Source organism: Labrus bergylta, chromosome 10 (genome assembly GCF_963930695.1).
Source record: "Labrus bergylta chromosome 10, fLabBer1.1, whole genome shotgun sequence".
Lineage (NCBI taxonomy): Eukaryota > Metazoa > Chordata > Actinopteri > Labriformes > Labridae > Labrus > Labrus bergylta.
The window spans coordinates 9,222,089-9,235,801 of record NC_089204.1 but is presented as its reverse complement, the minus strand read 5'-3'; the positions used below and the strand labels follow the sequence as shown (position 1 = coordinate 9,235,801).

General features: G+C 38.8%; 2 protein-coding genes across 3 annotated transcripts; both read right to left on the bottom strand.

Moving 5' to 3' along the window:
- Positions 1–57: 57 nt before the first annotated feature.
- sdhaf4 (succinate dehydrogenase complex assembly factor 4) lies at positions 58–2,712 on the bottom strand. The gene is made up of 3 exons (XM_020626748.3): positions 2,524–2,712; positions 2,132–2,245; positions 58–577 (listed from the first exon to the last, which is right to left on the bottom strand). The coding sequence occupies exons 1-3, from the start codon at positions 2,600–2,602 to the stop codon at positions 468–470; spliced, it is 303 nt and encodes a 100-aa protein (XP_020482404.1). The 5' UTR covers positions 2,603–2,712; the 3' UTR covers positions 58–467.
- Positions 2,713–5,674: 2,962 nt separating this feature from the next.
- tlx1 (T cell leukemia homeobox 1) lies at positions 5,675–11,742 on the bottom strand. Of its 2 annotated transcripts, none has more exons than XM_065959894.1 (3): positions 10,945–11,742; positions 8,275–8,512; positions 5,675–6,648 (listed from the first exon to the last, which is right to left on the bottom strand). In XM_065959894.1, exons 1-3 carry the CDS (start codon positions 11,381–11,383, stop codon positions 6,438–6,440), a joined length of 888 nt encoding a protein of 295 aa, XP_065815966.1. In that variant the 5' UTR covers positions 11,384–11,742; the 3' UTR covers positions 5,675–6,437. The 2 variants fall into 2 exon arrangements, with proteins under 2 accessions (XP_065815966.1, XP_029131537.1); XM_029275704.2 differs by having other exon boundaries at positions 8,275–8,476.
- Between the last annotated feature and the right edge of the window lie 1,971 nt (positions 11,743–13,713).

The following is a 13,713-nucleotide window of genomic DNA, read 5'->3' as shown; positions in this document are numbered from 1 at the left end:
ATTGAAACCCGTTTCTATATATGCTTTAAATGAATCAATTAACACAACAGACATGAAAACAGAACAATCGGTCCTTTAATTAATCTCATCTTTCATACTCGTTGACGAAACAAAAAAGCTTAATAGGACCAGCACTCAAAAATGTCTCACTCTCACATGCAACCAAACTCCATCAATGTGCAAAGTATGTCTTGAAGCGTCACATATATCGGTGATAATGGATGGCATTTTCTTTGACAACCACAAAGGCCAGCAGTAAGAGACATGATACATTTTGTGTAAATCAAGCTACTTATGCCAAAAAAAATAGTTTTTGTAATTGTTTTTGTTCCCTGTAAGAGTTTACACAGTGATAGTAACAAACAGTTTATATCCCTGTCTTATTCTCATCTTCTGAACAGAAACTCAGATTACCAGAGTACAGCAAACACAATCAATGATAATAAAACCACTTCATAGATAATGGTCTAAAAGTCAACACAGCGGCCCTTTCTCTCCCAGTCTCCATAGCGCGTTGGTTCTGGGCCCCGGGGACCCCCCTTCTCCTTGGTTGCAGGGTTTACATCATCAGGGAATCCTGGAGATCAACAGGAGAGTAATTCAATGTATTTATTTGATACAGATTGAATAAAGATGATCTTCTTGAAACATACAGTTGACAGTACACACGCTGTCCAGTTTGTTGGGTACACTGGGCTTAATAAATGCAGTAAGGACTGTCACAGGGCAACCTCGTGCCCTCTAAAATAATACACACACTTTCATGTGCTAATGCCAAAACAGACACTCTTGAAGTAACATCAAGCCAGCCGAGAGGCCTGTGTTAATGTTAGCTTAGCATGACTAGCAACTAGTAGCCTACTTGGTGTAAATGACTTCAGACAAAACTTAAGAAAAACTCATTAACAAATAATGTCAAACATTGTATTTTTAAGCAAAAGAAAACACATGTGGACTATTTTTACATTAAAACATTTCATTCATTGTTACACATATAATATATCTTTGTTAGTCACCTGTTTCTCCACAGCCTTGTTTGCACTCTTTCTAACCAGGAACAAACAGAGCAGAAGTCTGCCTGTGGATTATATATGGGTGTTCCAAGTGCCATGTTTGTTAGAGGTGGAGGGGTGTTTAGGTTGTTGAGATGAAATCTGTTATTTAAATGGCTGTTTGAGTATTCACTCAATGGAAATGTATGTTGATATGCCTTTAGCCTTATTGCAGATATGATGTGTTGTTTGTAGAACAGGAAATACTCTCCTGAGAGTAAATTGATTTCCAACCCTTTTTGGTAGGAGCCAACTCCTATATAAGAGGAGGCTTGAGGTCCTTTCAGGCCATTGGTTGTTGGAGGTGAACAGTGTTGGAGAGTTTGATGACAGTAAATAAAGAGTGTACAGAGCTGCATTGTTTAGAGTTCAGTCTCTTCTTTTGTTTGTCACTTTTTGCATTGTGATTTTTTTCTTGCAAGTATTATTTTACATTGTTCTCCAGGCCTGCACTGTACATATTGCTGAATTTGATTTTTCCACTGTAAATAAATTCACTTGGACTGCATTTTCCTCATTTTTGGACCTAAGCCACTAGGCCACCCTTACAAGGACCTCTACTTATTAAGGTCAGAATTCCTTTTACAAATCCTGGCTGAACCTGGTGTCTTCTTCTTGTCATTTTATTAACATTCTGCTACATTTCAACATCTTTATAGAGTAATGCTTACTGATGAAGTTCAACATGTTCATGTACAATTACTAAGATTCTTCATACACACACGAGAAAATACACAAACTACATTTTTATGCAGGGGCATTGCTTTAGGAAGATTAATTTTTTGTTAATACTTTTGTTTACGAATTGTCATTAGCACAACACATTTCAGATTTTACTGACCGCCTTCTTTGTTCTATTACAGTGAGAAAAGTGTCATGATTTTTCTCTGTTTTAAATACCGGGGGAGAAGGGGGGGCAGATTTTGCACACTATTTTTCAGCATTTAAGCTCAAATCATTTGAACAATACAATGAGTGTCCATTGATAATCTAGAAGATGTCTGAGGGACTTCACCTGTCCTCATAGTCACTACTATGTTATCATTGTGATTGTCGTTAAGCCCCCGAATCAAACTTACTTTCCAGAACCTCTCTTTGCTTCTCCTCCGGGGTGTCAAACCGACCCTGAGGGGTTTTAGCTTTCTTCAGCGGCTCCTTGTCCTTCACCAATCCACTGGCTGCCCGTGAACACCCTACAGCACACACAACACAAACCAACACAGACATCCGAGCCGAGGAGTTCAGAATAAAAGCTGAGGTGGCTGCAGGCAGTGCACAATGAAGCTCTGATTTAACCTTCACTAACCTTACTTTAATGACTGTCAAAGTCTCAATAAAGGTAAGAAAGAGATCCTAAATCATGCTCTACGAAGAACAAACAAAAAAAGAATAGCTGAACTATAACAGAGACTTTGTAAATGTGGTTTGGGCTGACCAGAAAACAAAATAGAGGCAACGTCGACAAACTGACCAGTAAATGCAGAGTCCACAGCTCGACCATGAGAAAGAAGTCGTCTGCTGGTTGAAGCGCACACCTGCAGAAGAGACATGTCTGCAGCTGACCGGAGGAAAGAAGCGACACAAGCCAATTACGTATCCTGTGCCCAGACGTCTTTGCACTCTTACACAATCGTGTCGTTGTTTGTCGAGCTTTATTTACGTAATTTTCATCATCACTTGGCGACGGAAAATGACGAGGGCTATGTTTATTTTTCACCAGTAGGGGGCGATATAACACTGGATAACAGAGTAACTGCACTTCACTGTGGTGAACAGATGATGTTTCCATACTGACATAACATTTAGCACATCCACCATTAGTTCATTCAATATTGTATGAGGAGTAACTTGACTCAAGCTTAAATAGTAGCCTAGTTGTAGGTTGTATAATGATAGACAGGTTAAATAGGGTACAGAGCAAACAATAAAGCATGGCCATTGCCTTTATTTAAAAATGACAATGTCACATAGTATGGATAGAAACAGACTTTTTTCTTTAGTTACAACATTGTCAAATCAGCAAGCCTGGCTTTTGTACTATTTGTACCATTTGTTCTAAACAGTAATTAACAGTAGCATTTGTTCTGTAAATAAATTTCATTCATTTAATAGTTTATTTTCTTCAAAAACCAACCGAAGTGGTTATTTCAATCTAAGGCCATATGTGTTAGTACAGAACTGTTGTGAGCATAGCTTAGCTTAAGCAAATACACCTACTGACACCTAGAACACACTGATGAAAACGTATCTCGATAAATCAAAAGGCAACAAACAGAGAAATAAATGAGCTGATACTGGAAGACAGAAGCAACACATGGCCACCGTGGCTACCTCTGAATTCTTCAACTGTCCTCTCTTGTTGCAGCTACATCCCTTACTGAATATCAGCGTTAAAGAGTAGCTGAATAGATCTGAGTTTACTTTTGATTATCTATAAATGTACAGGACTGTGTTTGAGAAACAAGGGAATTTACCTGTGTTCATTTTTAATACATCAGTTTTCTAGAGCCTGTTTGATTTACAGAACATCACAGTGCTATTGCAATACAGACACAGCATTAATATAACAATACATTATGTATGGAGCATCAAAAGATGTGATGATTTATTGAAAATTAGAGACTGGGTAACTTATCATATGGATCTACTTAGTGTCTGCATTGAATGAAGATTTTTTTAGCACTGAGAGTTTTCAGGATTATACAAGAGCTGTTGCTGATTTCAGATTTTCCATGCCCAAGTGTTGATTTGATGCTGAGCACATTTGAAAGGTTGAAAAAAATGACAAGATTATTAGACACTACAGTTTTTGAACAGATGGTTTGGTCATCAACATGGTTGGTTGATTGGTTATTTAACGCACAAACATACCAAGCCCCAAAGAACAGTGCTGCTTTTCTCAGTTTTTCTAAACTTGCTTTTCCTTATCAGCTCCAGTCACCACTTTACGTCCCTGGGGTAAAATTCTGTTGGATGTGTGAGAGGAATTCCAGGAGTGTTTCAGTGCAGCTTACCTCTAGAGACTCTGTGCAGATTTTTCCAAGTGGATAAAGAAATTCTCCTTTACATTCCTCTTCAACCTTTTAGAGGAAAGTCCTGGAGAATGTCACATCACACACTAAACACACACACGTACATACTCTCACAGCCAAACGGCTTGCTATGCATTTACTGCTGACTCAAATTCCCATTAGAAAAATCAGTGGACACAAAAAACTTTTGGGGTATTTCTTGTATGAGTGAGATCTCGCTTAAAAAGTTTCATCAATGTAAAAAATATTTTGCATGAAGTAAAACATATAAATAATTTAATCAACCAAATCACTGCAATATTTTAGTTAAGATTTTCTTAGGTACCACCAGAATATGTGCACCAGCTTCATCCAGTTTTTCTTGGAGTCACTCTCGCAGAATTAAATGTAGAAATGAAACTGTGCACCAGAAAAAACTCTTTTTGTGAGCATTGTTTTGTTTTTAATGTTTATATTTACATTGGGGGTTTGCCTATGGTATCATTAGAGGAGGAAGAAGTCATTTGTGAATTCCTCATGGAGGAAATTCTGTTTTGCCCTGCTGTGCTCCTATATAAAAAACCACACCATTTCACTTTGTATTTTTCACTGTATTCCTTTGCTGGGATATTTAAAAGCTTCAGGTTTGTTGTGTGCGTGCATTTCAAAATTAGATAAAGGAAAAGGTTTATTCTCAAAACCATGTAAAAATGATCTTGGATAGGGACCATAGGGACCTACTTAAGAGAAGTGATCTCAAAATTGTGCATAAAAAAACTGAATCTAAAAACAGAAACTAAAGCTGCTATAAACTATATTTTTTAATCCGTATGTTTCAAATAGCAGTGTGGCAATGTTTAAGGTGCTGTCATGGTAAACCAGGAACACAGGTCCATCAACTGGATCAGAACCTCTGCTTTTTTATGTTTATATTAAGTTTCAGTTTAGTGTTTTTTCACCTGATGAAGATTCAACAATGACTGAATTCTTTGTAAAACATCTGTAAAAATAAAGCAAAGCTAATTTTGACACCAAAAAAGTATGGGCTGGACAATATTGTGTCTGTAAGTTTACTCTTATATATGGCTAAATGATGTTTTAATGAAAACGATCTAAATGTTTGGACTGAAAAAGTTAAAACTAAACTAAAAATGTGGAAGAAATTCTTAGTCAGACATTTTTACATTTATTAAATGATAAAAGGAAAGGAAATTTAGCATCCAAAACAACACACACACACACACACACACACACACACACACTCTCTCTAGCTCTTTCATTTATCACTCGAGGCAGAGTGATAGTCACTTGTTAGATTCTCCGTTATCAACCAAAAACACAAAAAAAAACAACATGACTGTTTTAATAGCAGCACAGCTCCCTCTTCACTGTCTATTTTGAATCAAACAAACTCACAATCACTCTTATACTGGCAGATAAGGAAAGAAAAGATAATAAAATCCATATGAACACAGACTTGTCTTCGTAATTGGTCAGCTCGTTGGATCTCATCCCACACAGACGTCCTTACACAGAGTAAAAATACAGTTTATGAACACCAGATATAAAAAATAATAAGTCCACAAAAAAATCAAACAAGGTACAAAGAGGTAAAAAGTGGTCATTGTTTAATGGCTGCAAAGTGCAATTCAGTATTATTTTTATTTTGATGGTAAAATAGACAAATACCTTGGTGTGTTGCTGTAAATAATCATATGGAGTCATTTCCATTTGTTAATGTGTCAGTTTATAGCCTGCATAAGTTCATAAAAAGGTGCTAAAACAAGTGCTGTTATTTGACATTATTAGATGAATAAAAAAGTTACTTTGAGGACGTACACAATCAGACATTGATGTCGAGAGAGATGTACAGTACACACGTTTCTTTTTTTTAGCCAACATCAAATAGCCTATGAAAATATGCTGTTTATGAAACATCAAGTCCTTTACAGGCAAGTATAATACAACTCACTGATGTCAGTCTGTCCTCCTGCTCCTCTTGGGAGCTTTCTGCAGATGTATGTATGTAGCACACTGCAATGCCCATCCAAAATATTTTCAGAATGTTGATCTGGTTCCCTGCAGGGCTGAAGCTTGGATTCAGTCCAGACCTGTGAAGGATCCAGATAAGACTGTGGGCCCCCATTACATGGGAGCAGTGGAAACTAAAGGGAACCCCATCAGAATCATGCTTTCTGTTATAGCTGCAGTTCCAGCATCATAGCTGACAGAGGATGGGTGATAATAAGAGCTGGCAGACGACCTGCTGACCTTTATATATTCAACTGTCCAGCACCAAACCTCCTTTTCACGGAGCTCTCCAGCGGATTCACGTCCATGTCCATGTCTCTGGGAGTCACGCTGCGCGCTGGCTCTATTCGCAGGCCGACACGCTGCTGATCTTGCCGGTGTTCTCTGTCCAGGGTTGCAGGTTCTGTAGGGCATACAGGGAGCTGTTCTGCAGACACAGCGGGTCCGGGGTGACCGGCTGGTTGATGGTCTTCTGGAAGGCCTCCTGCTGAAGCTGCATGAGGATCCGGTTGGCCTGCTGCCGCTCCGCCTCGCGCTCCTCCGCCGTCTGCCGCCTGCAACAGAGACGACAAAAAAAACCAGACTGAAGTAACCCAGTGCGTAAACACGCGCTCCATAACAATTATAGGCCTCAAATATGTAGGCCTAGACATTTTTTAAGGCCGTCCTATATTTTTGCATTTTTCAGTCTTTGAGCGGCCATAACCAAGAAGAATTTATCTCGAACCAGCACGACCCATTCTCCTTTCTGAGCCGCAGACGCCGGGACCGATCCGGTAAAAAAAAGCCAGGATATTCTCCAGGCGAAATAGTCTAATTCTTTAGTCCACTTTTAATTTATTTAAGTTTGGTCGACGCACAGAATATAGTTTACTCTGGGCTTCATTTCCCTCCTTTGTTCCATGATCAAATCGACAGTTAAAAAAAAAAGTGAACGCAAAAAACGCAATAAGCTCTGCAGTCCAGTTTCTAGGTTATGCCTAGTATTCAAAATTCAAGAATCCAGAAAGGAGCAGTCTTTCAAAATGCTCATCTGTAGTAGATACGCAGTTGTAAAGCTGGATAGCCCATTAAAATCGCGAATGAGTTGCTCTTCCCATTTTCTTAAAGCCTCGTTAAAAAACCGTGAAAAAATACTGACAAAATTGCTATTCTATTTTAACATGCTAATTCCCTACGTTTTATTTAGTAAAATTCGAATATTTAAATAGAAATAGGCCTACCTAAAGTGCAAATGCACAAAAACAAAGCTGAGACTTGATGAGCACATTTCTATTTGGTGGCCACAATTTTGGACCATTCGTTTTGATTAAACTTATATGAATACCTTTTTTATATATATTTATCGGAAACAAAGATTCTTCAGGGAATCTGAAAAGTTTATGCAATAGCCTTATTGACCTGGAATGCATTCATTTCAAGACATAATGTTTACTGCCTTTAAAGAGGATATACTTTTATTATTAAAAGCACATTAAAATTCAACCTATAGAAGTTATATCCTATCAGTAGAAAATTAATTTGTGTATCAAATCAATATTTTAAATTCAACCACGTTTAAATGACCATTTAAGAAAAATCTGTTCTGTGTCTACCTCACAGAAATGTTTAAAATGAGCTAATTCAGATATCTCAAAACAACTTTTGACTTCAATTTCTTATTGAACAATTTCATGTCAAAGGAGGCTTTAAATGGGCTCATATCAACTAAATTCAATAATAATTGTAAATATAAACAATTGTGATTTTATCATCATCACACCCAATGATAATGAAGTCTAATACAACACATAACTGTAGTTCCATACCTACCTAAATAAACGGCAACTGAAACAACAATTTTATTCATGATTTGGGATGAAATACATTTTTTCTCAATTTGAAAAAAATTTGAATTTGCAAGTTTGAAAGAGATGAAAAGAGTAAGCCACTTATTTTTTTCTTTGGGGGGGTGGGGGGTCCTTCAACCTCCCGCAGCCTCTCAAACCCATTGGGGGACCCCTGACAGTCCCTTGGAACCTAACAGGCTTCTAGTCCTACATAAAGCCTACGGGGCCTTTTTGGTGAGGCTCTCAAAAATCACCACCAAAATCACCATCTGCTCTGTTCATCAAACAATATATCATTAAAAGGGGAGAAAACTGAAAACTGATTTCCGATCAAATCAAACATTGCTTTACCTCCACTTGGTGCGTCTGTTCTGGAACCAGGTTTTGACCTGAGCGTCAGTCATCTTCAGGGCTTTGGCCAGGGCAGCGCGCTCAGCAGATGCCAGGTACTTCTGTCTGTGGAAACGTTTCTCCAGCTCACAGATTTGCAGCCGTGTAAATGACGTCCGAGGCTTTTTTTTCTTAGGAGGTGTCCGGTTCTGGTATGGATGACCTACACGACGTGTCACAGTGAGGGGTGAGAGGGACACTGGACAGTTTGGGATATAGGACAAGAGGACAGGGCAGGAGGACAGGAAGAGGAAGGAAAGGAAAAGACAGTAAAGTCAGGACAGAACTAGGTCAGGAACAGTCAGAGCAAGGTATGCCAGGCAGCCAGACAGGAAACAAACGAAGTAGCGCACAGCAGTACAGTATAAGAGAGTGAGTATGATATCTCAATTGTGTTCGGATAAACAGAACACAGTTTATAACCATCTTAATGCTGAAACAACAATTGATTACAGCAGAAAAAATGTGTCAAACTGTATCGTTTAATGTATTAATGCTTTATTTATTTGACTTTTATGCTAGAACACCTTTGAGGTGTGAGTGGGTGTTTGTGTCTTTGTTTCTAATCACAAACAAAAACCCATTTTGGAAGTTCTGGAGAACTTAGACTTAAATGTTTATGTATAAATCTGAAGGTTCATACTTTTTTTAAGATTCTCCTTTTATACAATAACCAAAGAGCCCTCACATGTAACTTTTTTTCAGCTAAAGAGAAATGTACATGAAATCATACACCAAAACAAAGTATTTCCCCACAGTTCTATAACAAGTGTGGTCTTTAGTAAATAATGGGTTTACATTTGACATTGTATCAGCAGACTGTAATAATTAGAACATGAATGGCGTAAGTTTTTATCAATGTAATGGAGGGATTTTGCTTTAAGAGTTTACTGTGAACCAAACTGATGGCTCTATAGACGCAGAGGAGGTAAAGAATCACAAAGAGGAAGACTTTAGGGACAGCATCAGAGGACAGATAGAGATTACACAGCTCTCTTTGTCCAACACATTACTGACTCACTCAGGAGATGCCTCAGGTTATACAGTACAATGCAGAATAAAACCCTAAAGGGAACAAAATCATGTTAAAGACTGCAGACGCTAAATAGAAGTGTGCTTGACTGCAGGTCTGTGGAATTAGTAATGATGACAGTATCTTTTTTGGGTGTACTCCAGTCCCTTGCTGCTATACACAAAAATTTGAACAGAGACTTTGGTACAGGACTTTTTAAATATACTCAGTAATATTCATCATTTAGTATTTAAATGACATTCTACACAAATTTATATTTAATCTTAAGTTCTTTAATACCATTAACAAATATTGGAAATAATTATAATAGCATGTCATCAGTTGAGCTTAGGTGGAGGCGGAGAAGCAATCACTGAAATCACAAATCGTCTTGAAAGCTCATAAACAAAGCACTTACCAAGTTTTTTTTAATCTATTTTTTTTATTTTGACAAAGCACCTATAGAAATCATCCTGACTGGAAACAGTACAAATCAGCCAGCAGGAACTTACAATCATAAGGGATTTAATTGATGCCCATCTGAGCAAAATAGTCATATCTGTGAGGTGGTGTGACTGCCAAGAGCCCAAGGAACAACAATAACAACAAAAAAACCCCATAACAACAGCCTATTCAACCAGAGTCCTGTGATGCTGAAGTATATATTGCTTTAGGTTACAAAGCAGCTTCTTTCCACAAGCAGTGATACTATCTAACTCTATAGGCAACTAAACACTCGACCATATATGAATATAACTGTTTTTATTATTTTCCCACAATAACAATCATTCACTTTGCTATTAAACAATCATATTGCACTGACACTGATATGAAGGACTATAATGTATGTTTACCTGTAATAGTAGATTTATAGGTCTGTACAATTATTGGATTTATTGTATTTTTTATCATACACTTAGCGTACTATTTTTGTATTATTTTTCTGCATGAAGGAGCCACAAATTTCATTTGATTATTGATCCACGGGTTGTCAAATGACAAATAAATCCCAAAGTGACAGCAGACGTCAGTTTTCTACTATTTATTTAGCCAATCTTAAAATAGGCAACAGTTACAGGTTGATAATCCCAAAACACTGAAAGTTGCTAACAAAAATCTAGTATTTGATTAGGCTACTTAAGTTAACAAATAGGCCTAAATGTTGTGCCATGCCACACATTGTATACATTGTATTTGTATGTAAGGGGAAAAGTTACCAATCAATTAAGGTCTTAATTGAAGGTATGCATGAGTCATCTCTGTTAAGTTACTTTTAATTAGCCTACTTATAATCGAATAATAGCCAGTCTTACACGTTGATTCATGAATCACTTCTTTAGAGAAAGGCTTCAGTGTAAGCTAAAAATAAGTTGGCGGATCACGATGACATTGGATCTTTTTAGACTATTTTATAGCGGACGTAGCAAAAGGCCGATATGATGGGTTTAACTGTAGGCTGTGGCCCAAAGGGAAACGAAAAATTGTGTGTTTTAAAATGTAGCCTATTTGTCGTCGTTAAGGCTTTAGTGTTATATTCTGTATAGGCTAGGCCTATGCAAATGAAAAATATCGTGAAAAAAACGCCTATATATATATATAGGCTATTGTATTTGACCTACCTGTGAACCTGTCTTTGGTGTAGCGGCGGTTGCTCTCCATCCAGGGGAATGTGAGCGAGCCCATGTTATTGATGCTCGCGCTGCCCGGCGGCCCGGTTGAGTTTCCGCAGCTCAGAGGTCGGTGTGCGGGCACACGGATGACCCCGGCAGGGTTCACGTTTGTCCCGTTCGCATTCACACCTATGTTCATGTGATAAGCCCCGCCGAGGGCAGCCATCCCACACGAGCTGCTGGTGCCGTTATATCCGGTGTTACCGCACGTGAAGCCATTGCTCGCGCTGTTGTTATAAGCCACATGTCCGTAGTCCGGCTCGTGCATCCTTACGCCCAGCATGCAGCTCTGCTCAACGTTGCTGAGGATCTGGTCGATGCCAAAGCTGATGGGCTCCACTCCACTGTGGTGCTGCAAGTGAGCCCCCAGAAGCCCTAAGTGATCCATGGCCTCCGCGAGCCCTGCGCTCCGGCGCGAGGAACACAGCTTGCTCCACGCGCCGCTCCCTGGACTCTTCCGTCCCGGCTTCTCACCTTTGAGCTCCCTGGACTCTTCTTCTCACGTTTGAGCTCCGCTCGTTGTCTGCTGCGACCGCACGTGTGTGAGTCAGACTGTGTGAGCGTGCAGGAGAGCGAGGACGGACTGTAGGCCTGAACCCACCCCCCTCTGTGCAGCGCGAGGACATCAATCAAACTGCCAAATAGACAGCTCGAGATTAAGAAGCAATTTTAAGGCTGGAAACTCGATTGGCTAAAACCCTGTGTGAGCTCCGTGGAGGCTTCGTGGCGCACTTCATAAAACACTGATTAACAGCTGGACAAGATCAATAACACAACTGTAGGTTTATCTTATGCTCTCTCTCTCTCTCTCTCTCTCTCTCTCTCTCTCGCTCTGTCTCTCTCTCTCTATCTCTCTCTCTCTCTCTCTCTCTCTCTCTCTCTCTCTCTCTCGCTCAGTCTCTCTCTCTCTATCTCTCTGTCTCTCTCTCTCTCTCTGTGTGTGTCTCTCTCTCTCTCTCTCTCTCTCTCTGTCTCTCTCAGTCTCTCTCTCTCTGTGTCTGTCTCTCTCTCTCTGTGTCTCTCTCCCTCTCTCTGTCCCTCTGTCTCTCAGTCGCTCTGTTTCACAGTCTGTCTCTCCCTCACTCATAACCAAATAATCACATTCGTTTTAACAGATTTTCCGCTATTCCAATGTTTCTCGTTTTTTTTCTTTTTATCCTGCTTAAATGCATTAATAAACATGATTTTTCCATTGATTAGTCTAGGTTATAAGTGTTGTTTGATCATTTCCCCTAGTTGCACACATATGCCTACTCACTGAAAGCCAACCAGGCTATAATTAAACTCAAATTGCATGTTTCCGATTTTATTTTTTATTTTTGTGTGTGTCTTGTGTCTCTCTGATCAAGAGAAAAAACTATTACTTGCCTGGTCTCAAAGTTTTTCCCTCAATTAAGATCTGAGGCGTCAGTATGGTCAAAAACACCTAACAAATAAAATCGTATCTTCTTGCTTAGGCAAATAAATAACCTTCCTAGCCTAGTTCAAAATGACGCTCTCAAAGTTCTAGTTTATCATTTGAAATCAATAAGACAATTTATGCAACTTTGCTGCTTTGACCAAATGCTGCGGAAATACAACCTTAATAAAATGGCTTAATGGGTTTAAATGATACCATATAAATCACTGAAAAATGATTGATGTTTTATCAAGGCAACTCATTTATTATTATGAAGCTGGCGCCATTATTAATTCATGTTCAGAGGGATGACAGTGCCGCAAACATTGATGCGTTTTCATTTGAGGGAACAGAACAGAGCTGTTAGACTTATGTATGCTGGGATATTTAGTTACATTATTTTTTCATTGCATCTTTTCAAGACTACAAGTAGCCCACACCCCAGAGTGGAAAGTCAAATTTTAATAATACAAATAATTGATAAGTCAATATTTTAGCATTAGGGTTAGGCTATACAGTCATTAAAAATGTGAATGAGCCAGGAAATTATCCTGGTTTATGCAACGAGTTCAAATTTGTTGTATTACGACAAATGGCTGTAACTTTGTTTAATCGTAGATCATAAATAAGGAGCGCATTTCCTGTGAAATTCTGCCAGTGCTGTCTCTAAGACACACACACACACACACACACACACACACACACACACACACACACACACACACACACACACATTCCAGAACAATTAAATGAAAAACTAAACCGTGTCGCTCATTGATTTCCTTTGCTCTAAAAGCCACTGGGACTCAATTACTTCACTCGGGTCATTAAAGCATTAATATTTTACATGCATTAAGCGGCTCTCATTGGTCAGTTGCCCGACGTCAAATTTTAATGAATGTGGTAGCCTATCCGCTCGTTTAGGTGCACCAATACATTTAAATGGGGACCAATAATGAGCATTAAAGGGACCGAGAGAGAGGCGGCCAAATAACTGAGATGAATTGCAATACTGGAGCGAGGCCGTGCCGCAATGAGACTTAATCTGAGGCCGTAGCCTCAAAGGCAGGTAGCTCCTGATCACCAGGTAGACGAATCCATCCTGTTAATATGGAACATAACAAATATCATCATGTGATGCTTTATGAATGATAATAATAGCATATAACACATTTAGTAAACGATTTTACTTAAATGAATGGAAAAGAACGAAATACCCCACAGGAAAATAGGCTAAATTAACACAGGGCTTAACGCTGTTTAACATTATTTGTGTGTTTATTTAACTTGTAAAAAAGTCAGTATTGTGACTTTTAACA

Coding starts and splice junctions, on each gene's coding strand:
- sdhaf4 (XM_020626748.3), bottom strand. CDS start 2,602: ATGTCTCTTCTGCAGGTGTGCGCTTCAACCAGCAGACGACTTCTTTCT. Junction 2,246..2,523: donor TGTGGACTCTGCATTTACTG/GTCAGTTTGTCG, acceptor TGTGTGCTGTAG/GGTGTTCACGGGCAGCCAGT. Junction 578..2,131: donor GCAAAGAGAGGTTCTGGAAA/GTAAGTTTGATT, acceptor GTTGATCTCCAG/GATTCCCTGATGATGTAAAC.
- tlx1 (XM_065959894.1), bottom strand. CDS start 11,383: ATGGATCACTTAGGGCTTCTGGGGGCTCACTTGCAGCACCACAGTGGA. Junction 8,513..10,944: donor CACCAAAGACAGGTTCACAG/GTAGGTCAAATA, acceptor CAAACTGTCCAG/TGTCCCTCTCACCCCTCACT. Junction 6,649..8,274: donor AACAGACGCACCAAGTGGAG/GTAAAGCAATGT, acceptor TCTCTGTTGCAG/GCGGCAGACGGCGGAGGAGC.